The 25,364-nt window shown below is 44.5% G+C and overlaps 2 protein-coding genes across 2 annotated transcripts in view; one reads left to right on the forward strand and one right to left on the reverse strand.

Moving 5' to 3' along the window:
• Window positions 1-760: 760 nt before the first annotated feature.
• Window positions 761-9,641, forward strand: LOC109869759 (calcium/calmodulin-dependent protein kinase type 1D-like). Its single transcript, XM_020460047.2, has 14 exons — window positions 761-878; window positions 2,058-2,133; window positions 2,751-2,862; window positions 5,518-5,643; window positions 5,717-5,791; window positions 5,946-6,084; window positions 6,418-6,541; window positions 6,951-7,026; window positions 7,191-7,303; window positions 7,473-7,551; window positions 7,698-7,785; window positions 7,917-8,203; window positions 8,329-8,436; window positions 8,571-9,641. The coding sequence occupies exons 2-13, from the start codon at window positions 2,118-2,120 to the stop codon at window positions 8,399-8,401; spliced, it is 1,308 nt and encodes a 435-aa protein (XP_020315636.2). The 5' UTR covers window positions 761-878; window positions 2,058-2,117; the 3' UTR covers window positions 8,402-8,436; window positions 8,571-9,641.
• A 741-nt stretch (window positions 9,642-10,382) lies between these two features.
• LOC109869658 (laminin subunit beta-3-like) overlaps window positions 10,383-25,364 on the reverse strand; it is a 30,009-nt gene continuing 15,027 nt past the window's right edge. Inside the window, exons 9-22 of the mRNA XM_031834061.1 lie at window positions 20,546-20,666; window positions 20,119-20,307; window positions 19,839-19,958; window positions 19,404-19,694; window positions 18,838-19,210; window positions 18,482-18,642; window positions 18,078-18,289; window positions 17,605-17,808; window positions 17,301-17,445; window positions 16,884-17,091; window positions 16,530-16,671; window positions 16,189-16,365; window positions 15,716-15,878; window positions 10,383-13,098 (exon numbers count right to left, since the gene is read on the reverse strand). Of these exons, the coding sequence (XP_031689921.1) occupies window positions 12,959-13,098; window positions 15,716-15,878; window positions 16,189-16,365; window positions 16,530-16,671; window positions 16,884-17,091; window positions 17,301-17,445; window positions 17,605-17,808; window positions 18,078-18,289; window positions 18,482-18,642; window positions 18,838-19,210; window positions 19,404-19,694; window positions 19,839-19,958; window positions 20,119-20,307; window positions 20,546-20,666 (2,646 nt within the window). The 3' untranslated portion in view covers window positions 10,383-12,958. The remainder of the gene's footprint in view (window positions 13,099-15,715; window positions 15,879-16,188; window positions 16,366-16,529; window positions 16,672-16,883; window positions 17,092-17,300; window positions 17,446-17,604; window positions 17,809-18,077; window positions 18,290-18,481; window positions 18,643-18,837; window positions 19,211-19,403; window positions 19,695-19,838; window positions 19,959-20,118; window positions 20,308-20,545; window positions 20,667-25,364) is intronic.

The raw sequence follows: 25,364 nt of genomic DNA on the forward strand, positions 1-25,364 counted from the left end.
GCTAGTGCAGTTCATGTTGGACAATTTCAGTTGAGACACAGAAAGGTCTGGGTTTACTTTTAAAATCATATTTATTGACTGCCAGACCATGTACATTAACCATGACAACTGTGTTGGAGTTCTGGACAGAACTATATGACGAGCACAGGGGGTTGGTGACACCTTAATTGGGGATGACAGGCTCGTGGTAATGGCTCGACCGGAATGGGTGGAATGGTAGCAAACACATAGTTTGATGCCATTCCATTCGCTCGGTCACAAACATTATTATGAGCCATCCTTCCCTAAGAAGCCTCCACTGATGTCAAGTCATGTAAACTTCTTTCTGCTTACTGTTTGGACATTGCATACAGTCAATTCCGTGAAATAGGATTGATTTCTATCTCTTGCAATGCAATGCAACTAAGTTGCAGGCTATTTCTGGGTGGTGACACACTGAGCAACCCATAAATTGCCTCCAGTGTAACATCGGCTTAACAATGGGACCTTTTAGAATGTTAAAGAAATCCCATGAAAATGGTTGAGCGTTTTTTCAGGAGATTAAAAAGCTTAATAGTTCAAAAAGGTAGACATTTTATTAAAAGTTTAATACAAGCACACTATTCCTGACCAGTCTGCACGTTTTAAAGTTTGAATGACGTTTCTAGCTTAAATGATGTAAGAAAATAGTGTTCTAAATCATAATAATAATACAAAGTCATAAATATTTTTTACAATATTAAAAGTGGGACTCTTTTGCTTTTGCTAGTCTGATTAATGATGGGGAGGGCAGACCACGCCCCTGGACGCTCCGCGGTCTCCATGTCTGCAGTGAAGAAACTAGTAGGTCTATCGAGATACCTTAACAAGTGCACTCTTGCTCCTTCTCTGTAGATAAGGTAAGAAAAAAATGCCCATTCACGTTTCTATTTAGTTATTTAGATCTAAGTGTGTACTGTGTCAGTGTTTTTCTGTGCTTAGTTTAAGCTACATTATTAAAAAATTATTATTTATTTTTTTCAATTTCTTAAAAAATAGAGCATGTTATATAATTGATATGCTGCGCCATCTCTGGCTTCAAGTAATGAACAATTGACTGTAGTTTAATATGGTCATGATCTTCGACATTTCCACCTAAACTATCCAGCAGTCGGGAACATTTTACGCACAGTTCTGAGGACCGTTTGAATCATGTGTGCTATCGGATGAATCACCCGGATTTTTCCCACGGTGCTACTGGACGTTAGGAATGACCTGGAAAATACGTTGTTTTATCGATTCAATCATTTTAAACTGGACAAAGCTTACAAGAAATCCTTATTGAATGGACACATGACAACACAATGTATGCATTACCCCAATTGGAAGTCTACCATATTCTATCAACACGTTTTATGTATTTTGGCTGAGGTATCCACTAACATTAGTATTTAATTTAGCAATAAGCCATGAAGGGGTGTGGTATATGGCCAATATACCATGGATAAGAGTTCTTATGCACTGTTCTTACGCACAACGCAATGCAGAGTACCTGGAAGCAGCCCTTAGCCATGGTATATTGGCCATATACCACAAACCCCCGACGTGCCTTATTGCTATAATAAACTGGTTACCAACGTAATTAGAGCAGTAAAAATAAATGTTTTGTCATACCCGTGGTATATGGTCTGACATACAATGGCTGTCAGCCAATCAGCTTTCAGGGCTCGAACCATCCAGTTTATAATCATCGTTATAAACCGGGTGGTTCGAGCCCTGAATGCTGAATAGCTGAAAGCCATGGTACATCAGATCGATTACCACAAGTATGACCCAAAAAATACTGATTCTAATTACGTTGGTAACCAGTTGATAATAGCCATAAGGCACTTCGGGTGTTTGTGGTATATGGCCAATATACCACGGCTAATGTCTGTATCTGCGTCGCGTTGTGTTGTGCATAAGACAGCCCTTAGCCATGGTATATTGGCCATATACAACACCCCCTCTTGTCCTATTGCTTAATTATATTCTATGCTCTATCTATGACATTGTGAGATCACTCAGGGGGGTTTGGGGTACTTCTTTTTAAAATTCAGATGCTGATTGGTTTAAAAAAAGAAGCAGAACCAACTTGGAGAGAGTTTTGAGGCACAACAATGGCCTCTTGTGAAGGTCAGTATAATAAATCAACCCAGTTTTGGGGGTTTGTCAGGGAATCAGCAGTAATCTGCATGCTGAATTGGCACAGGAAGGAGAGAGAGAGAGCGAGGGGAGGGAGAGGGTGGAAAGAGTAACCATCAATAGGCATTACAGCACTAATCCTACACCTCTTTGGGCCTTCTGTAAGTGATGGGTACAAACGAGCTTAGGCCAATAATTAATGACCTCATACTGAACATGCAAGCTTTTCTATAAGTAAAATGGGGAGCTTACAAGATGGCAGTAGTTAACCGAGATCTCCACCAAAGCTGTGGTCGCCCAATTTTGTTGTTGTTGTTGCTTTGTGAGCTACTTGAAGCCTCTCAAACGTTCTTGTATCCAAATTATGTGTCTAGCCATATTAGTCCTAAAACATGACCCAAGAGGAAATGGTTGTGACCTACCAGTGGGTTGGTCCCCACCCACCATATGAGAAACCCACCCACCATATGAGAAACTCATGACCAAGTGTTTGGTCATGTTGGGATTCTTTATGTGTGGTGAGGGTTGTCTTTTGAAAAGGAATGTACATACATGTAAGACAGTCCAGTGTTCTGCAGAGTAAAACTGCTTTTCTGTCGCTGTTCCAGGTGCCGGCTGTGACGACAGAGCCACCATGGGTCGCAAAGAAATAGCCTGCAGTTGGAAGAAAGTCATCAACAATATCAGAGATGTGTTCGAATTCAAAAAAGCGCTGGGATCGTAAGTACTTTGTCCGTTTAAATGACTGCCTGGAGGTGTAATTCAAAGCACTTTTACTTTTGAAGATAACTCGCTTCATCCGATGGCAGCCATTTTGTGCTTGGTTGTTTTCACTGGGCCTTTGTTGCTGAGTAGCAGCTCTTGTCAGCTTCTTATCTCCGACTAAAGAGCCATTATTACAGGATTAAGTGCATCTCCAGGATATCTACTTTACCTGTGCCCAGAGAAGGATCCTAGTTTGGCACTATAATCCTGGAATGTTCTACCCAGATTATCAGATTATCAGGACCCAGGTCAGGGCAGGTCATGTTTATCAAGGGAACACAATATAGTCTCTCTCACCTTAAAGATTGAACCTTTCTTGGAAAGTTTTGAGTTTAAACGAAGTAGCAACAGTATCCAAAAGGGGACAGGACATGGCACATTTTGGAAAATTGGTTGACCAATGTGTATACGTGTGTTCATGTGTACGTACATTTATGATCATGTGTGTGTGAGCCTGAGAGTGTTCACATGTGAGTGTGAGCATGTGGGTCTGAGCACATGTGTGCTAGAGTGTGGTTGTGTGCATGTGTGGGTGTATGTGTGTTTTGTAGGTCTATGCACAGTGGGTCTATGCACAGTGGGTCTATCCACAGTAGGTCTATCCACAGTAGGTCTATGCACAGTGGGTCTATGCACAGTGGGTCTATGCACAGTGGGTCTATGCACAGTGGGTCTATGCACAGTGGGTCTATGCACAGTGGGTCTATGCACAGTGGGTCTATGCACAGTGGGTCTATGCACAGTGGGTCTATGCACAGTGGGTCTATGCACAGTGGGTCTATGCACAGTGGGTCTATGCACAGTAGGTCTATGCACAGTAGGTCTATGCACAGTAGGTCTATGCACAGTATATGAGAGCTTTATGAAAGGAGTTGTTCTTTGTGAAATCCAATAGAAATGTTTTACTGCCCACACAACGCTGATATCTGCAGAGTGAGAGGGGTCTGTCTGTTGTCCCTGGCCTACCTGTTGTCTGAGCCTCCTCCTCACCTCCTCAACCCTCTCCTCAAGCAGCTTACAGCATAATACATGAGAGAGGCTGAGGTTGAGAAAAGTGTGAGCTTGGCAGGTGAGCAATGATGTCATTACAGAGCGGGCACAGCCTATCACTGCTCAATTAAAGGATTAAGGGCCTGGCATTGTGTGTTGACAGTGTGCATTTGCACGAGGTGAGGTGTGAGGGAATGAGTGCGACTGTGTGCCTGCTGGGGTGCGTGAGTTTGTGTGCTACATTGAGTATCTGTATATGTGTGTGTTCATCGGACCTGGGTTCAAATAGTATGCTTTTCTTTCAAAATACTTTGAGTGTTTGACCGAGTCTGCCAGGAGTGCCAGATGAGAGGGAGGAAGCGAAGTGGGAAGCACAATCAAAGTATTTGAAAGAAAACAAATACTGCGGTATTGGAACCCAGGCCTGGTGGACATTGTGTCTCCATCTGTATGTCTGTCTCTACCAGACAGTGATGTCTTTGGGCACAGGGCGCACTTATTGCATCAGTATCACAGGTGTTGGAATATGGTTGTCTGCCAAACAAGAGGATTACCCACACCTTGGTCTCCCTCAAACAGGGCAGTCAGCAGATGGGAGATCGGATCCATTTTATGAGGTTTAGGATAATCTTGGCTCCCTCCCACACATGAACACTTGGCTCCCCCCCCCCCAACGGTCTTCTCAGGGTTCATCCAGGGTTGACTGTGCAAGATCGGACAGAGACAAGCAGACACAATGGACGATGGAAATAAGCCTCCGGGATTCATTGTGTTTTAGTTCTTGAGAATTTCTGTGGTATGTAACGTTGTCTGCAGCTGGAGCAGGCTACTACTTTTAATTATCCAATCAATTAAATCAAGTAATCAATCAATCAATCAATCATCTCAGGGGTCTCTTCTCTGGGCCCCCTGTCCTGAGCTTCAGGCTGGGTAATGGAAAAGGCTTGAGTATTCATCCTCCTGTTTTGCCCTGCTGCTACTCACAGGCCTCAGGAGCACAGGCCATACCTGAAGCTTCTATAGCCCTGTTTAGACCGGCAGCCCAATTCTGATGTTTTTTTTCTCACTCATTCGTCTTGTTCCTAGCCGTGTGCAGCTATGAGCCAGGAGAGTGAGGCTTGGTGGTGGTGACTCCACCTACAGCACTGTAGCCTTCCAAAGAGTGTATGAGCGCTTCCGCCATCTTGGTTACACCTATCCAAATATCTGTGGAATGAGGTTCATTTTTCAGGGTTGTTTTCGAGCTGTTTGGTTTAATTTGAGCGGTATTTCATTTGATTAGAGCACAGGTGTCTAACTCTTTCCTTCGAGTGTCTGTGTGTCTGCGGGTTTTCGCTCCTCCTTTGCACTTACGGTCATGAAATTAGTTAGGAACTCCCCTCACCTGGTTGTCTAGGTCTTAATTGGAGACACATTGAATAGAATAGCAAAAACCAGCAGACACTCAGCCCCCCGCCGAAGGAGTTTGACACCCCTGGATTAGAGACTAGAATTGTTAACTGTAGTTAAGGTCAGAAATCTGCAAGTTTATGGAACCCGAAGAGGTTCATTGACGATAGAGCTCAAACCCATCGGATAGTGGGCATAGCCTTATAACCGTTTTTCTGTCTGTGTGCGTAGGGGTTCGTTCTCCGAGGTGTATCTGGTGAGAGAAAAGAAGACTGGAAACCTCTATGCCCTGAAGTGTCTGAAGAAAAAACACCTCAGCTGTAGCAAGCTAGAGAACGAGATCACTGTGCTGAAGAAGTAAGTACACAAACACACACTCTCACTCACACCTGAATGAACAACATCACAAATCTCTTCCTCTTCCTCTCAGGATAAGGCACGACAATGTGGTTGGTTTGGAAGACTTCTATGAAACTCGGACACACTACTACCTTGTCATGCAGCTGTGAGTGGGCACCGTTATCTCTACATATACTAAATGCATGTATGAACATACAGAGAAATGTTGCTGTTTTAGGAGAGTCTAATGAAGACTAAAGGCTGATGCTGAAAATATTGTTGTGGAGATTCTGATGTGTGTGTGTGTGTTTCTTTCCTAGGGTGTCTGGTGGGGAACTGTTTGACCGTATCATAGATCGGGGGGTGTACACAGAGAAGGATGCCAGCTGTCTGGTTCACCAAGTGCTGGAGGCTGTCAACTACCTTCACGAGAACAGCATAGTGCACAGGGACCTCAAGGTATGTTACACACACACACACACAGTCAATGTAAACACACACACACGTGTAATATCCAGGCTGTATCACATCCGGCTGTGATTGGGAGTCCCATAGGGCGGCGCACAATTGGCCCAGCGTCGTCCTGGTTTGGGTTTGGCCGGTGTAGGCTGTCATTGTAAATAAGATTTTGTTCTTAACTGACTTGCCTAGTTAAATGAAGGTTAAATAAAATACATTGAAACAAATACAATATTCCAGACATATTTTACACACACACAACACTATTATATACTATGTTGGGAGAATAGTTTCTCTGACGCTTTTTGATTCTCGTTCCCTCTGTGTGTGCAGCCAGAGAACCTACTATACTTCAACTCAGATGAGAACTCCAAGATCATGATCAGTGACTTCGGCCTGTCCAAGATGTCCGACCACGGAGTGATGTCCACGGCCTGCGGCACGCCAGGATATGTTGGTGTGTGTGTGCGTGCGCCAACCGTGTGTTAGTTGTTTGGTCATTGAAATAGTGTAAAGCTTTATTGCACAGATAGAAAAGACTAGCATGGTATCTCATCTCATACTCATCTCATATGTATATACTGTACTCGATATCATCTACTGTATCTTGCCTATGCTGCTCTGTACCATCACTCATTCATATATCTTTATGTACATATTCTTTATCCTCTTACACTGTGTATAAGACAGTAGTTTTTTGGGGAATTGTTAGTTAGATCACTTGTTCGTTATTACTGCATTGTCGGAACTAGAAGCACAAGCATTTCGCTACACTCGCATTAACATCTGCTAACCATGTGTATGTGACAAATAAATTTGATTTGATTTGATTTTATCTAATCCTGTGCATATTTGAACTTCTACAGCCCCTGAAGTTCTGGCCCAGAAACCCTACAGCAAGGCAGTGGACTGCTGGTCCATAGGAGTCATCACATACATCCTGTGAGTACCTATCTAGGACTTCTAGATCTATATCCGCCAGCACCTCTTCTCAACCTCTTCATCGTATTAGGATGACTGCATTGTGAGATGGTATTTCTATATAACGTTTGGGGAAAGTTATTGTGATAACTCTGTGATAACCGTGTTCCCTCTGCGTTTAACAGGCTGTGCGGCTACCCTCCGTTCTTTGAGGACAACGAGACACGTCTCTTCTCTAAGATCATGAGGGCCGACTACGCTTTCCACTCGCCCTTCTGGGATAACATCTCAGAGTCAGGTAAGACATACCACCACCCCTACGACAAGGGTATTAACACAGAACAAGTACCATAACTACATAGTAAAGTTATTCATAAGTCCTCTCAGTGCTAGAATACTTCTTTTACTACATATATGCTGAAAGTTCCCTGTCAGTTGTTGACGTTTGTCTGTCTCCGTTTCCATAGCGAAGGACTTCATCCGGAACATGATGCAGAAGCACCCTAAGAAACGCTTCAGCACAGAACAGGCCCTCAGACACCCCTGGTGAGTCACACACAGATCCAGGATCAGTCCACCCTCCCCTCAGGGGGAAAATAGAAAACCGATCTAAGATCAGTGTCTGGGGATCCCACTATTTCTTGTTTATTCTTTGTTCCTGGTGGCTCTAACAATGTCATTTCCTGTTGCAGGATCATTGGGAAGACAGCGAGGGATCAGGACATCTATGAATCAGTCAGCATGCAGATCCAGAAGAACTTTGCCAAGTCCAAATGGAGGGTGAGCAACATGTCATAGGGCTACATACAATATGCTATCATACTTACGTTACTATTATTATTATTATCTTCAAAACATGATTATTCATAAAAAAATGTATAAATCCTAATCTTCCTGTGTGTTTGTTACAGCAAGCCTTCAACGCCACGGCAGCCATCAACCACATGAAGAAGCTGCTGTTGGCCCAAGCCGACCCTGATGCCCCTCTCCCACCTATCCCCTGCAACTCCCAGAATACTCAGCAGGGCGTCAACAACATCACCGCCAAGGACACCAACGGCAACCCCCCAATCCCAGTGACCCCTCCGGAGGTGCAGTGCCGGGGCCTGAGAGCCAGTCACAGCGAGCCCAGAAACACGCCGGTCGTTATGGAGACATGTAACGCAGAGAATTGCTCCTCATTCGAGGCAGCTAAGAGGTGCGTCCAAGTGGACTGAGGGGAGGGGAATATATGTCATTCTGAGGGGGGGGGGGGGGGTTGAGTTATGTCCAAAGTGTAAAATCTGTGGTTCTTAAGGCTTTGCTTTTTGCTGTCTGTTTCAGCTGTGATGCCATTGACAGGGCGACCAATAGGAATGGGCACACCATGCAGACTGGGGTGTGTTCTGTGATGTGATTGATTGACCTAAGAATCAATTCATTGGCTTAAAGGTAAATAGGTCTCAAATACACAATGCACATGTGCTTGCATACACTCATGTACACAATCAACGGAGAGTTGATTGGAAAACTCACATGAATTATATGAATCTTCATGTGGATTTACACTCCCCACGCCCCTACAGTGTTTCTGCAGTGTTGCAGTCAAGAAGTTTGAGCCACTCTACAGGTGTCAGCTGCCTCCTGCTGGTTCAGGAGTAGTACTCTGTAGCTCTCCTCTGAGATGCCCAGAGGCCCGTAGCAAGGGCCAGGGCCCGAACCTTATCCAGAGAACACAGGAAGACCTGAGATTCCTACCCAACTACAACGTAGTAAATTTACACTCGCACAAATGTAAACTTTTAATTTCTTTGACCCAAGCCACTGTCGATGTTTAGAAGAGTGTACATTCTGTACTTATATCGCAACAGAAAATGTACATTTGAAGTATACAAAGACGTACTGTATTTGCAATGTATAATTACCTATGAATGTTTATTGACCTATGGAAAACAATGTAATTTCTTTGAATATTTGTTTCTGATATGATAGCTGTGACGGCTAGATTGTAACTCATTAATTGGCTTTGGCTACTTTGTGTTGCTGTCTGAACTCAATTAAACTGTTCTTCTTTCACTCACATCTGTTCCTACTAATGGATCTGGAGAAACCAGAGTCCTGTGGATCTGGAGAAAATGTATGGATAAAAACCTGGTCAAATAATGATTTCATTGTAGAGTTTATGAATACTGCATGACAGTTATTCAAGGGGAAGTGCTTTGCGATGTCATTGATGTCAAGCGTTAAATCGACGCCATGTGCTTTTGTATTGTGTGAATTATTTGTTTCTATTATAATCCTAAATGTAAAGGATTTTGACTTATAAATCTTGCCCACAGGTTTGAATGACGTTGACCCATTGTTTGAATCCTAACGCTCATGTCATAACAATGACTTTGGGGTTGAGGAGGGTTGACATTATTCCCTGTCAGAGAAGATGGTTATTACTCTACTTAAAGTGGTCCTGTGTAATAATAACACCACTTTACGTACAGAGATGATCACATGTGCCACTTTTATGCCATAAACTGCTGTAGAGTTCCTCTTGTAGTGTCGATGACATTGTAACTGTTTGACTGGAGATGCTATCTTATAAACCACAAGCACTATACTTTGCTTCTTTGTTTTGTTTCTAAATAAAAAAACTTAAATGTAAATCGTCCTCTTCTATACTTTTCTACCCTCACAAATCTCTCCTCTTCGGCTAGCCTAATCCACCATCCTGACCACTGCGCTCTCATTTCATTTCACCTCCACCAGTCTGGGCCTCCTATGATTGAACTATTGCAGCGGAGGGGCTTTGCACAAAACAAACGTAAAAGCGTTAGCATCACTGAATCCTTGTGACAGAGTGTCAGCTCCGGATATCAGGATGGTCAAACGAGGCTACTCTACAGCTATTGGTGGAATGCAGGTCGCAGCAGGGGAGTTTCTAGGATTTGAGGACATTGTAGGCTTTAGCCCATTGAGCTATAAGGGGGGGATCCATTCCCAGGGACAACATTTTGAATTTCAACAGCTAAATGTATCAAATCTGAACATTGAGAGATGAAAGAATTGTGCCAAAAATGTAATAAAAACAATGTTAAAGGCAGGTTGCCTATTCTGATGTCGGTTGTTGACATGGGTGAGCGAAGAAGCCTTGAACTATTGATGTGCCCTTGATTAAGTCACTGAACCCTAATTGCTCCTGTAAATCAATCTGGATAAGAGCGTCTGCTAAAGGACTTAACTGTAAGGAGCTGATACAGGTGTCCTGGTTAGAGGACAAGGATGGGGGGAGAGATGTGGGGTTTCGGTTTAGAGAGCTGCAGCTCCCGTTTATTTTCTCCAATAAATCATAATTCATTATTGACTTGTGTGCTAAAAATAATAAACACAACATAGAAAGCTAAACATTTGCGTTAGGAAATTTTATATGAAGAATAAACATGAACATCATTTTCATACCCATTATTTCCATGTCAGTATCAATCTTTGAAGGATATACAAAATATCTGAATTATTAATGTCCATATGCAACATGCTGCAACAACTCAACAGTCTACCACTACTGATATGACAGCGCATCATTAAATGCTCATACATTCACACATGAAACAAGAAAGTAAAATGGAAACAATATTGCGGGTTACTCACGTTGGGTATTGGATGCACAGATAATAGAAACGAAAAGGGATAAACGCTGGAGAGTATTTTCAAGAGGCACGGGATCTTTGGTACTGAACTAAAGACAAAGGGAACTCAGGTATTTAATAAGGGAATTGGTTGCAGGTGCGCTCAGAGCAAAATCAAATCAAATGTTATTGGCCGTGTACACATATTTTGCCGATGTTATCGCAGATGTCTAGCTCTAGCAGTGTAGCAATACCAACAATACAAAACACACACAAATCCAAACAATAAAAAGCATAGAGACGTATAGAGGTATCCAGTGCCCAAAAGTCTATATTAACATACATTGTGATGGCTCAGAAGTGTCTGCAGTTAAAGGCAAAGTTAACAAAAAAAAGTGCAATTAAAGGGACAGTTCCCTAAAAAGTATATTGCAAATGAGAGCCTTTTCTACAAAGTGGGTGAACTATCCCTTTAAAACACAGCTTGAAGAAAGAAATTCCTGCGGGGGGGTATTTTTCCCAAGTGCAGGGGGTTTGAAAATGTTTATGCTATAACAATTCATTTCTTCAAGTCACCCCACAATCAAGACGAATCTATAGGTGGTGGGGCTGACTAGTTGCCGACTCTTGTCATCTTACATCACATGGACAAGATCGTTTGCGTTTATGAGCCATTGAGAGTCCCCTTACCATCACTGCCTAGCAGCTTGTGTACACTACTAAAATACATAGAATGATGTAACAGGCATTTCAATATGGGCTATTCTTGTTTTTATGACTTACAATCAACATGACCATGACATAGTGTATATACCCACATGACCATGACATAGCGTATACCCACATGACCATGACATAGCGTATACCCACATGACCATGACATAGCGTATACCCACATGACCATGACATAGCGTATAACCACATGACCATGACATGGCGTATACCCACATGACCATGACATGGCGTATACCCACATGACCATGACATAGCGTATACCCACATGACCATGACATAGCGTATACCCACATGACCATGACATAGGGTATACCCACATGACCATGACATAGCGTATACCCACATGACCATGACATAGCGTATACCCACATGACCATGACATAGCGTATAACCACATGACCATGACATAGCGTATACCCACATGACCATAACATAGCGTATATACCCACATGACCATGACATAGCATATACCCACATGACCATGACATAGCGTATAACCACATGACCATGACATAGCGTATATACCCACATGACCATGACATAGCGTATAACCACATGACCATGACATAGCGTATACCCACATGACCATGACATAGCGTATATACCCACATGACATGGAAAGTCTCTTCTAATTTAGGCAAATTAGATTTCAAATAAGTAGTTACACCAGCAAAATTGGGAAGAAGTGTAATAATAAAAGATTTATGAGGAATAACAGTACTGTTCTTGCTGACAAACACACTCATTATCCTATAATAGGATAGCACATCATAAGGAATAGGAATTGTTCCACTATCTTACATCAGCTAATGTGAAGGAAAGAAATGAAACAGAAAATCTCCTGAAGACAACATGGCATAGTCCAAATCTACTCAAGACTACACCCTATTTACACCCTCTATTTATTTTTCCCCCCTCCCCCCACTAGGATAAAACGTACACCATCTCTTTCTCCGTCTGCCATCTTAAACCAAATGTGTGCCTGTCCAGTTACCAGGTTGTTAGCTAATAAGGTATCGTGACTGAACAAGCTTGTTTGTTATTCAACAAATCATCTAATTAGCGATCCCCAAGTAGCCTGGTTTTGAAGCAGCAGGGACACGGTTTATTTATCTTTATACTTCCAGCTAATTCACGATAGTACATTTTTTGTAAAAACATATCTCCGTTAAAATGGATCACATCTTTTGAACGGTTTGGGCTAGTGACACACAGTTTTCAGTAAAGTAATGCTAAAATCATGACAGTCTCTGTTTCAGTATGATTTGTTGGATAAAGGAATAAAGACAGACACCAATGTCAAGTTCAATAGCCTTGTCAACTAGACTCCGTAACAGTCTCTATGGCATACTGCCTAGCGTGTAAGTGATAGGCCAGTATGGGAACTCATATCAGACATACAGCCTGCAATTTCTATATTCATCAAAAGGTTTGGGGCTGCAGCCCCAGAAATCCCAGGCCTAATGATGTCACTGGGATGTCGTAGGATAAAGTTCAAAACCGCACCTCGTGAAAAAATATATTTATTGGGATTTATTCTACAAAATGGGACAAAATAAATAACATCGCTCCTCTATCTCAATGAAGAGGCTATTTGAGGATGACCTCTGCCCTTTTACCTCTCAGCCCTGGCAGGTGGAGAGGATCTTGACCTTCTGTCTCATGTCAGCCAGGAGGTCCCGCAGTTTGCCGTCTAGACCGGTCAGCCTCTGGGACTTCAGTAGGACCTCATCCTGTAGCCTACGCAGAGAGTCTGCTTTACCTAAACATAGAGGGGGAGAGAGGAGAGAGAGGGGGAGGAGAGCAGGAACAGGAAGAGAGGGGAATGTTTTTTTATTTACACATACATATATATATATATATATACACAGTGGGGCAAAAAAGTATTTAGTCAGCCACCAATTGTGCAAGTTCTCCCACTTAAAAAGATAAGAGAGGCCTGTAATTTTCATCATAGGTACCCACATGACATAGGTACCCGCTATCCTTCAACTATGACAGACAAAATGAAGAAAAAAAATCCAGAAATCACATTGTATGTTTTTTAATGATTTTATTAGCAAATTATGGTGGAAAATAAGTATTTGGTTAATAACAAAAGTTTATCTCAATACTTTGTTATATACCCTTTGTTGGCAATGACAGAGGTCAAACGTTTTCTGTAAGTCTTCACAAGGTTTTCACACACTGTTGCTGGTATTTTGGCCCATTCCTCCACGAAGATCTCCTCTAGAGCAGTGATGTTTTGGGGCTGTTGCTGGGCAACACGGACTTTCAACTCCCTCCAAAGATTTTCTATGGGGTTGAGATCTGGAGACTGGCTAGGCCACTCCAGGACCTTGAAATGCTTCTTACGACGCCACTCCTTCGTTGCCCGGGCGGTGTGTTTGGGATCATTGTCATGCTGAAAGACCCAGCCACGTTTCATCTTCAATGCCCTTGCTGATGGAAGGAGGTTTTCACTCAAAATCTCACGATACATGGCCCCATTCATTCTTTCCTTTACACGGATCAGTCGTCCTGGTCCCTTTGCAGAAAAACAGCCCCAAAGCATGATGTTTCCACCCCCATGCTTCACAGTAGGTATGGTGTTCTGTGGATGCAACTCAGCATTCTTTGTCCTCCAAACACGACGAGTTGAGTTTTTACCAAAAAGTTATATTTTGGTTTCATCTGACCATATGACATTCTCCCAATCTTCTTCTGGTTCATCCAAATGCTCTCTAGCAAACTTCAGACGGGCCTGGACATGTGCTGGCTTAAGCAGGAGGACACGTCTGGCACTGCAGGATTTGAGTCCCTGGCGGCATAGTGTGTTACTGATAGTAGGCTTTGTTACTTTGGTCCCAGCTCTCTGCAGGTCATTCACGAGGTCCCCCCGTGTGGTTCTGGGATTTTTGCGATCATTTTGACCCCACGGGGTGAGATCTTGCGTGGAGCCCCAGATCGAGGGAGATTATCAGTGGTCTTGTAGGTCTTCCATTTCCTAATAATTGCTCTCACAGTTGATTTCTTCAAACCAAGCTGCTTACCTATTGGAGATTCAGTATTCCCAGCCTGGTGCAGGTCTACAATTTTGTTTCTGGTGTCCTTTGACAGCTCTTTGGGCTTGGCCATAGTGGAGTTTGGAGTGTGACTGTTTGAGGTTGTGGACAGGTATCTTTTATACTGATAACAAGTTCAAACAGGTGCCATTAATACAGATAACGAGTGGAGGACAGAGGAGCCTCTTAAAGAAGAAGTTACAGGTCTGTGAGAGCCAGAAATCTTGCTTGTTTGTAGGTGACCAAATACTTATTTTCCACCATAATTCGCAAATAAATTCATTAAAAATCCTACAATGTGAATTTCTGGATATTTATTTCTCATTTTGTCTGTCATAGTTGAAGTGTACCTATGATGAAAATTGCAGGCCTCTCTCATCTTTTTAAGTGGGAGAACTTGCACAATTGGTGGCTGACTAAATACTTTTTTCCCCCAATGTATATCAAATCAAATTTGATTTGTAACATGCTCCGAATACAACAGGTGTAGTAGACCTTACAGTGAAATGCTTACTTACAAGCCCTTAATTAACCAACTATGCAGTTTTAAGTAAGTGTAAAGTAAAAAATTGATAAGTTAAAAATAAAAATAAAAAATAAATAAAGCAGCAGTAAAATAACAGTAGTGAGGCTATATACAGCGCATTCATCACATGTCAAACATATATAAAAGCCAGAGAGGGGAATGATCCTCATCATCACATCATTTCAGCAATCAGTGCCTTTAGTGCTCGATTCAATCCGTAGTTCTGAAGATCAGCGTTGTAGCGGCTATTGACATTTAAATGCAATGTTCCCGCGTTAGGGGAGACTGCATTCACAGTCAACGGTGTACATGTCCAGGCCGGCTGACGCGACCCACGTGACTCACAGTGCAGGGAGCGCTGTGACCACACTGGTCTGGAAAGGAGGCCGTTTGTTAATGCAATAGTCACTCAGTTTGCTTGGTTCTCTCAAAAAGAAATTTTCCTCAGGGGTTGAAACCTCTCGTTGTTTGGATTAGAAAATCCAACCATTGTAATGGAAGCGGGCGGCGCTCTGCGGCTGTGTGTGGCTTTGCGTGTGGGGGGTTTTAAGTGAGAAAGAGGAGAGCCAACCAGTAAAAGCACAGCCCTCTTCATCATCGACACATTGTGCCGAAAATATCAAAGAGCCATTTCAGACTATGAAGTCAAGGAGGACATTGAGAGTTAGGTGAACTTCAGCAATATGGAATGAATCGAGCCAATGTTCCACAAACGCATTATGCCTGCATACTGGATGGGCTGTGCAAACAGTCAAATCAAATCAAATTTGCCAGGTGTGTTTGTATCCCCTCGCTATCCTCCTCCGTACCTGCTAGTGCCTTCATCATGTCTCCAGTGTCCTGGGCCAGAGAACCAGCCTCCTCCTGCAGCTTCCGGAGACGCTCACCTGTCGGCCCCGTCCCATCGCCATGACCACTGGTCCTCTCTGCAGCACGCAGCTGCTCCAGCTGCTTCTCTAGGGACGCCAGGTCCTATAAACAAAGAGACAGGCAGTTTAGCACACACACACAGACACAGACACATACACATGGACACACACACACACATACCACAGGAGGTTGGTGGCACCTTAATTGGGGAGGACGGGCCCGCGGTAATGTCTGGAGCCGAATGAGTGGAATGGTATCAAATACATCAAACATGCTCCGTTCCAGTCATTATTATGAGCCGCCCTCCCGCCAGCAGCCTCCACTGACATACACGTACACATACACACACGTATAAACAGTAGGCATGCATGAACAGTACCACACACACACATATACCTTAACACACACTCACCCTGGTCGCAGCATCTGCCTCCTTGTTAGCCTTATTGGCCTCTCCCTCAGCATTCTGGGCCAGCAGACCTCCAGAGCGCACCAGCGCCTTGAGCCCCTCCAGCTGAGGTTTCATTCCGTCAGCCAGGGCAGACACCTCCCCTAGAGCCTTCACCGCGGGAGTCAACTGGGCCTTGGTCTGGAGGGAGGAGGGGATCAAAATGAGAGAGGAATAGTAAGGTAAGAAGCTGTGAAGGATTTGGAAAAATGGAGGCAAAACAATCAGTGTCAGACTAGTTTGAAAGCGTAATTGTACTTATTGGAGCACATTAGCTCAAATGGACTCGTTCATCTCTCGCTCACCTGTGCGAGACTGTTGCTGATGTCTTCCACTATGTCCAGGCTGTCCTGCACTTTGTCGTTCAGGCCAGAGAGAGAGCCCTCCAAGGCGGTGAAGCCCTCCAGCAGCCCGTCAACATCATCCTTCACACCCAGCCCAGCGTCCCTGTCACACAGCACACAACAAAGTTAGGACAATGTTACAGCAACCTTACGGCAACATTCACAGCAGTCTCAGTAACGTTAAAGGGACTTCTGAAACCACACAGCATTTTCATACATGACATCAATTACAACTAACACTTTACTTAAACCATGGCGGCTTCCAGTACATAGCCCTGTCATAAGAGTGACGTAAGAGGTCATAAGGTGTTATACCTGGCGTCCTGGGCCTCCTGTAGCAGGCGCCGGGCGGTGTCGAGCTGTGGTCCAGCCTGGTCCAGGACTGCTTTGCTGTCTGGGAGTCCTGCCGCCAGGGCTCTGATCTCCTGAAGCTTCCTCTTCAGAGCTGCCAGACTGAGAGGCAGCTTGGCGTTCAAGATCCACTCACTCACCGTGCTGATGTCTGTTGGGTCTGACGACGGGTCTGGAGTCAAGGAGGGAGGGAGAGAGAGAAGAGGATTGCAGGAGGGAGGATGAGAAAGAGTGTTAGAGAGGGGAAGGGAGAGACGAGGGGAATGTCAGTGAACCACACACTCACAAAGATGCAATACTACTACTTCAATACCTTTACTACTAATAAAACAGTGTAAATAGGTTATTGAAGGTACTGGAACATAACCGTCGATGTGTCACCTGACAGGAAGTCCTTCAGCTCTTTAACAAAGTATCTTGTCTCCTGCAGATCTGCCTCCAAGTCATCCCTGGCCCGCCTCATCTGATTGACCAGATCGTCCGTGGACTGTCTGACCAGATTGACCGTGTCCTGTGTTTTCTGGATCTGTGCATTGAATGGAGAAAGGAGCAAAGCATTGAACGCCATGTGATGAAACAAACCACTTAATTGACTGAAGGACATATACTACATGTCAGTATTCAAACCCAATAAACAGTTATATAGGTTATAACATACAGTAAACAAACAAGTGTCACCTCCTACCTGTGCAGCAGCCTGTGTGATCTTCCCATTGAGCTGCTGCAGTCTGTCCTTTACCTCCTCAGCATCCCTCACAGCTCGGGTCCCCAGAGGCAGAGCCCCAACGCAACTCTCGCCACGACCACAGGGTGGCGCCCTCTCCGCAGGGCACAGCTCACCATCACACTGGGCAGGGGTACAAGGGGCAGAGTGCACACTGCCACACACCTGAGAGACAGGGAATAAAAATACACAGTCACGTTAAGGTGGAATTAGGGTTAAGGGTAGGGCTAGGTCTAGAGTTAAGACTAGGGCTAGGTCTAGGGTTAAGGGTTAAAGCTAGGGTTAAGGCTAGGTCTAGGGTTTAGGGTTAAGGGTTAAAGCTAGGGTTAAGGCTAGGTCTAGGGTTTAGGGTTAAGGGTTAAAGCTAGGGTTATGGCTAGGTATTTGGTTAAGGCTAGGGCTAAGTCTAGGGTTAATTCTAGGGTTAAGCTTACCTGCTTGGCAGTGGGTGAGAGGTCAGGTTTGGTGTTCAGCTGCTGGTTGAGTTTCTCCAGGTCTCTGGTGTTTTCTGGTTGAACCTGGTTCTGGAGGTCAAGAGCGTCCTCTCTGACCGCTGAAGATTGATCTACAGTCTTCCCACTAGCATCCACACTCTTCGCCGCATCCGTGGACTTGTCATAGGCATTCTTTATAGAAGAGAAGGCCCCTGAGAGAGAACAAACCAAGACGACAGACAAACAGCTGTGTTAGCAGCCATAAATGAGCTAAAACAAAACCAGACGGGTCTCAAGTCGATATGGCTCTAATTTTGATTTCTGGATTCTAAATTCCTCACTGAGCCTTTTTGTGGTCAGACACAGATGGTGCTCACAGTTCTGCGGTGGCGTATCTCTCTCACCTGCATTGTTGGAGTTGATAGGGTTCCTTAGAGCATCTCTCTTGGAGTTGTACAGCAGACCCAGACCGCCCAGGAGAGCATGCAACTCGTCCAGCTGTGAGCCTAGCTCGAGGCCTCGGCCTTGGGGTGACAGATCCCCATCCACCTGATCTAACTGGTCCCTGGACGATTACAATGGGGATGAGGGATGGTGAGCTAGGTAATGAAGGACAGTGACCTTCAGATCTAGGGGTGTTTACATTTGTACAACGAAAATATCTAATTTTGAAAGCAAAGTATTGCAGGTTATGGAATCTGATGCCCACATTTATTTGGACATTCTACGTTTTCCTGGGGACATCCGAACATCTCCCTACCTTAGTCTGCGTAGCTGAAAGAGGGCGTCGTTGACTTGTCTCATAGAGGGAGTTGGGAGTGGGAGAGAGTCACGTATCTGGATGAGAGTGGCCTCCAAGGCCTGGATGCGGAGACCCACACCGGTGGGCAACGAGCCGCCAGGACGAGAGGGGATTCTGGTGGAGAGTCTCTCTAGGCCCAGGGTGAGGTTCTGGATGTAGGAGTCCAGAGAGAAGAAGCAGGAGGGGCAGACTTCACAGTCGGGAAAGGAGTAAACATGGCCTCGGCTACAGGCATCGCAATGAGTACCTATGACACCAATACGGCACCGGCAGGCCCCTGTACGCTTATCACAGCCTCCTGGTACCATGCCTCCAGCAGCACACTGACACACTGCAGAGAGAGGGAGAGAGGGAGAGAGGGTGGAGGTGGAGAGAGAGGGAGACGGAGAAAGGGAGGGCGACATGAAGAGGAAAGAAATTGTTTGACATAGTTGTCCATTTGGACTGAATTGATCAAAGCATTGAACAAAGCATGTCTAAGAACCTTTGAACCTTTCTATGACAGAACACGACCGGTCACTTACGTCTGCAGCCAATGAGGGGGTCTCCATAAGTGTTGTCAGGACATTCTGTACAGGTACGACCTCCGAACCCTGACCTGCACTGACACTGACCCGTACTCCGGTCGCAGGTGTCACCATGGGAGTTGGTGGGGTCACAGCGACAGGGCTCACAGCCGTGGAGGGAGGAGGGGTTCCAGTAACCACGGGAACAGAGTTCACAAGTCAGCCCCTGGTGGTAAGGTCGACAGGGACACTGACCGCTCACAGGGTCACACACACTGGACAGGGAGCCCTCTGCACTGCAGAAGCACTCTGGAGAAGACATACAGTCAGATGGGGATAGACATACACATACACTCTGGACACCACCACAGTATGGCGAATACAGTTGTAAGTAATCATAACACAGGGAGAGTTTATGAACGGGTTCAGGGTCAAGGGTGAAAGGCGACTCACTCGTGCAGCCCAGAGGGTTGGAGGCAGTCAGGCCATAGTATCCCATCTTGCAGCGACACGACCCTGTGACATCATCACACCGACCCCCATTCTCCGCCCCCTCTGCACTGCAATGGCAGCCTGTACAAAACACAGGGAACAAAACAGAAACACAACAAAGATATTAGAACACTGCAGCATATTGTGGTGCTGATTAAACCTATAGTAGGAGAGAACGAGGAATAAAGGCAGTAGTATTTGATGAATATATATTATTAAACCCGGTCTTAAGATCACTCACGTATGCAGGCATCAGGCTGGTCTATGCTGCTCCGGTGGTTGGGTTGGTATCCAGGGGCACAGCGGTCACATTTAGGACCGGTTGTGTGGTGCAGACAGCCCTCACACACTCCCCCACTCCTCCATCCACTCGCCTCATACACAGATGGGTCGAAACGGCACCGCTGGGCGTGGTTGTTACACTCACAACCTACAGGGGGCAGCAACAGAGGAAATATTCAACATATCATATCAACATATCAACGCATCTGTGGCTGCATGTGTTCCGTCCACTCACTCGCAACTGTACTGAGGGTGTTCAGTCTCCATAGGAAGATGACTTATATTTGCTGATTATGCGCTACTTTAGTAAAGTCCTCCTACTCCTGCAGACATGCAAATAAACAAAAAGATGCAGTCGGTGTATTAAGGCATCAGTGGTTGCATACGTTTGCAGGTGTGTGTGTTTCCTTCCTCTGCAGATCTCCAGGGCAAGTCGTTGTAGAGATCAGCACATTGCTCACAGTTTACACCTGCTGTGTTGTGCTGACACTCACACTGAGCACTAACCTGCAACACACAGGGAGAGTGAGACACATTCAGAGGGTGAATGTGCAAGACAAAATATTTCAATGCTTTGAACAGGGTAGTATTAGGTGTCATGTTTCCCGTGTGTATAAACAATGGTCCACCACCCAAAGGACATCCAGCCAACATGACACAACAGTAGGAAACATTGGAGTCAACATGGGCCAGCATCCCTGTGAAACGCTTTCGACACCTTGTAGAGTCCATTCCCCGACGAATTGAGGCTGTTCTCAGGGCAAAATGGGGTGCAACTGAATACTAGGAAGGTGTTCCTAATGTTTTGTACACTCAGTGTATGTGCCTATGTGTTTTCGGTACAGAGTATGTGAGCATAGTTGAGTGGTCGGAAATCCCGCTCATCGAAGCGCACTTCCTTTTCCAACCGCTCTTCTAAAAACCGCTCTGTCCTCACAGGGGGGGGGGGAAACTGTGCTCCAAATTCGCTCCATTCATTAAAATCACAACATAACCAACACCAGTCTGTTGTTGTGACCTGGACCTACCATTTGGTTTTGAAGTACTGAAACCAAACCATATGATTTGAATGAAAATATTTGAATAAACATGAAAGGGTGAACGTGAGAATCACTCGTCATTTCAAATAGGCTTCATGTCATATTAAACTGAAGCCACACCCACTTTTTAAGATGGCAGCAAGCATGTCCTGGGTCCCATTAGTTTGTAGCTGAAAAGATTTGTACAGATTTCTGTTGGTCTCCATCTACCTATGGTTCATCTGGCTGTAAACACACTGGACAATAGTACAATATTGCATACAGAGTCAATGTGCCTTGGATGTTTGTGGACTATAGCGCTTGCCACCCTCCCAGCTTCTACCAGCCTGTACTGAAAACTACCTCCAAGGTGTTTCTCTCCTGGCTATCATACAGGTATGACCTCCGTTGCGTTGCTGTTTTGATGGTTCCCAGCATTTAATCGCCTTGAGTAAGTCATAGTTCTCTCCTTGCTCCTGTTATGCTGTCGAGTTTTGTGCCTCTTGGTTTTATTATTGTAGGTCCTAGTGCTGGCTGATTTCTAGTCTGTGGTTGGGTTCTGGCTTGCTTCTGGCTTGCTGCCTATAACTGTGCTGATTTAATCTAACTGTCACACTGTGTGGATTGATTTACTTTTAGTTGATTCCTCACCAACCCATTTTATTTGCATGGATTTTAACTGCATTTTTTTTCAAAGTGGCATCCACCACTTTCCCCCATCAGGGGAACTGACTTTTACCAGACTGGCAGCAACCACTTTTAGACACTACGGTGAACATTTATTCCCATGTAGGAGCTGCAACTATTTTGCACAGTTCCCGGGATAATATTGGCCGGCCAAATTTCCAATGTGGAAACTGTCACAATATTGTCTGAGCTGAACGTCAAGAGTAACAAATTGAAACATTGCAGTGTATCCTGGATAGGTCCCACATTAAGACCTTTTCCTTTTCTACTCCTCAGCCTGGTCGTCGTGCCACTGCCTCGCCACCGTGTTGCCACTTTCTGACGGACTGGGCTGCCCTGCAAAGACCCCTCCCTAGTGAAGTCACCTCTCCCCTCGCATCTCACCCACTCCTCCTATCCTACCCCGACCTCCCATCCCGGCCGCCCCTCCCCACCCCCCTTGGAGAATAATCCTGGCAGATGCCACGGTTATCGATCCTGCATCCCAGTGGAGGCACGTCACACACCCCAAGCCCAGCGCAAGGCAGCTGTCTTTTGATGAATGGGGCTGAAATAGCTTTGGGGGATCCAATCCTGCTGACCCAACAGTTTCTCCCACCTGCCAGAGATTTCTGCTCCTTCATCCTCTACCCTATCTCCTGAGGGTACAGCTCAGAAGGTTTCTACCACAGGCCTCGCACATCAGGCCTCCCGGGCTCCCTCGCACATCAGGCCTCCCGGGCTCCCTTGCACATCAGGCCTCCTGGGCTCCCTCGCACATCAGGCCTCCTGGGCACCCTCGCACATTAGGCCTCCCGGGCTCCCTCGCACATCAGGCCTCCCGGGCTACCTCGCACATCAGACCTCCCAGGCTCCCTCACTCATCAGGACTCCCGGGCTACCTCGCACATCAGGCCTCCCGGGCTACCTCGCACATCAGGCCTCCCGGGCTACCTCGCACATCAGGCCTCCCGGGTGCCAAGGGCTGCTGCTGTCGTAGTGCACGTGGGATCAAATTACATTTAAAAAAGGGCTAATCAGAGCTAATGAAACAGGATTTTATTGAGCCGATCAACACCCTAAAAGGCTCTGAAAAGCCTCCAATTATCTCTGGTCCAATATCACTGTCATGTCTAGTTCTGATAAGCTTCCCAGTAAAGCAATGAAAACAATCAAGCATCCCAGAAAAGTGCTAAAAATAGCCCACATTAACATATGTAGCCTAATAAATAAGGTTCATGAAATCTAGAAAATTAATTTACTGACCATCTCAGAAACTCACTTAGATAATACCTTTGGTATAGTGGTAGCAATACCTATAAAGCCCAATCTTGTAGGAAGTTGCTATAGACCACCGCGCTAACAGTCAGTATCTGTGTGTGAAATGCTTGATAATGTATGTGATATCAACAGAAAAGTATATTTTCTGGGTGAGCTAAATATTGACTAGCTTTTGTCAAGCTGCCCACTCAAGAAAAAGCTTAAAGCTGTAACCAGTGCCTGCAACCCTGGTTCAGGTTATCAGTCAACCTACCAGAGTATTTACAAACAGCCCAGGGATGAAATCCACATCCACATGTACTGATCACATCTTTGGTAACGCTGCAGAAATCTGCTGTAAAGCTGTATCCAAATCCATCAGATGTAGCGATGACAATATGGTAGCCATATCTAGGAAAACCAGAGATCCAAAGGCTGTACCTAATATTGTGTATAAAAAGGTCCTACAAGAGGTTTTGTAGTGATTCCTATGTTGATGTAAAGAATATTTGCTGGTCTGTGGTGTGTATTTTTTACATTTGACCTTTATTTAACTAGGCATGTCAGTTAAGAACCAATTCTTATTTTCAATGGCGGCCTAGGAACAGTGGGTTAACTGCCTGTTCAGGCGCAGAACGACAGATTTGTACCTTGTCAGCTCAGGAATTTGAACATGAAACCTTTCGGTTACTAGTCCAATGCTCTAACAACTTGCTGCACAACCGATTGGCAAACCTACTGCTAATTGAGAAATCATGTGACTGAACAGAACAAAAAGAATTATACTATGAAACAAAGATAAAGTATATAAATAATTATAGTAAAATGCTTTGGAGCACCTTAAATTACATTTTGGGCAAAAAGGCATACTCAGCTCAATCATTCATTCATTGAATGAGATGGCTCATTCATCACAAAACCCACTGATATTGCCAACTTCATAGATTTTTTAATTGGCAAGATTAGCAAATTTAGACATGACATGCCAGCAACAAACGCAGAACCAACACATCCAAGTATAACTGATCAAATTATGAAAGACAAGTGTTGTAATTTTGAATTCAGTAAAGTGAATGTGGAAGAGGTGAGAACATGATTGTTGTCTATCAAAAATGACAAGCCACCTGGGTCTTGACAATTTGGACGGAAAATTACTAAGGATGATAGCGGAATATATTGCCACTCCTATTTGCCATCTCTTCTATCTAAGCTTACAAAGAAGTGTGTGCCCTCAGGCCTGAAGGGAAACAAAAGTCATTCCACTACCAAGAACAGTAAAGCCCCATTTACTGGCTCAAATAACTGACCAATCAGCCTGTTACCAAGGCTTAGTAAACTTTAGGAAAAAATTGTGTTTGACCAGATACAATGCTAGTTTACCGTAAATAAATTAACAACAGACGTTCAGCACGCTGATAGAGACGTGCATTCAAACATGCACATTCAACTTACACAAATGACTGATGATTCGCTGAGAGAAATTGATAATAAAAGATAGTGGGAGCTGTTTTGTTAGACTTCAGTGACATTATATTTTGACATTATCGATCATAGTATACTGCTATAAAAATGTATATGTTATGGCTTTATACCCCTTTACACTGTGGATTGGGAGTTACCCGTCTAACAGAACACAGAGGGTGTTCTTTAATGGTAGCCTCTCCAACATAATCCAGGTAGAATCAGCCATTCCCCAGGGTAGCTGTCTAGGCCCCTTACTTTTTAAAATCTTTACTAATGACCTGCCACTGGTTCTGAGTAAAGCCTGTGTGTCTATGTATGCGGATGACTCAACACTATACACGTCAGCTTCTACAGTGAGTGAAATCACTGCAACACTTAACAAAGAGCTGCAGTCAGTTTCAGATTAGGTGGCAATAAATAGCTTAGTCCCACATATTTCAAACTAAAAGCATTATATTGAGACAAATCATTCACTAAACCCTAAACCTCAACTAAATCATGTAATGAACAATGTGGAAATTGTGCAAGTTGAGGAGACTAAACTGCTTGGAGTAACCCTGGATTGTAAAACTGTTATGGTGAAAACATATTGGTGCAACAGTAGCTAAGATGAGGAGAGGCCTGTCCATATTAAAGTGCTGCTCTACCTTCTTAACAACAATATCCACAAGGCAGGTCCTACAGGCCCTAGAGGGACTTGGGAAAATTACAACTGGCCCAGAACATGGCAGCATGGCTGGCCCTTAAATGTACATGAAGAGCTAACATTAATAATATGCATGTCAATCTCTCATGG

This window comes from Oncorhynchus kisutch, linkage group LG1, assembly GCF_002021735.2.
Source record: "Oncorhynchus kisutch isolate 150728-3 linkage group LG1, Okis_V2, whole genome shotgun sequence".
Lineage (NCBI taxonomy): Eukaryota > Metazoa > Chordata > Actinopteri > Salmoniformes > Salmonidae > Oncorhynchus > Oncorhynchus kisutch.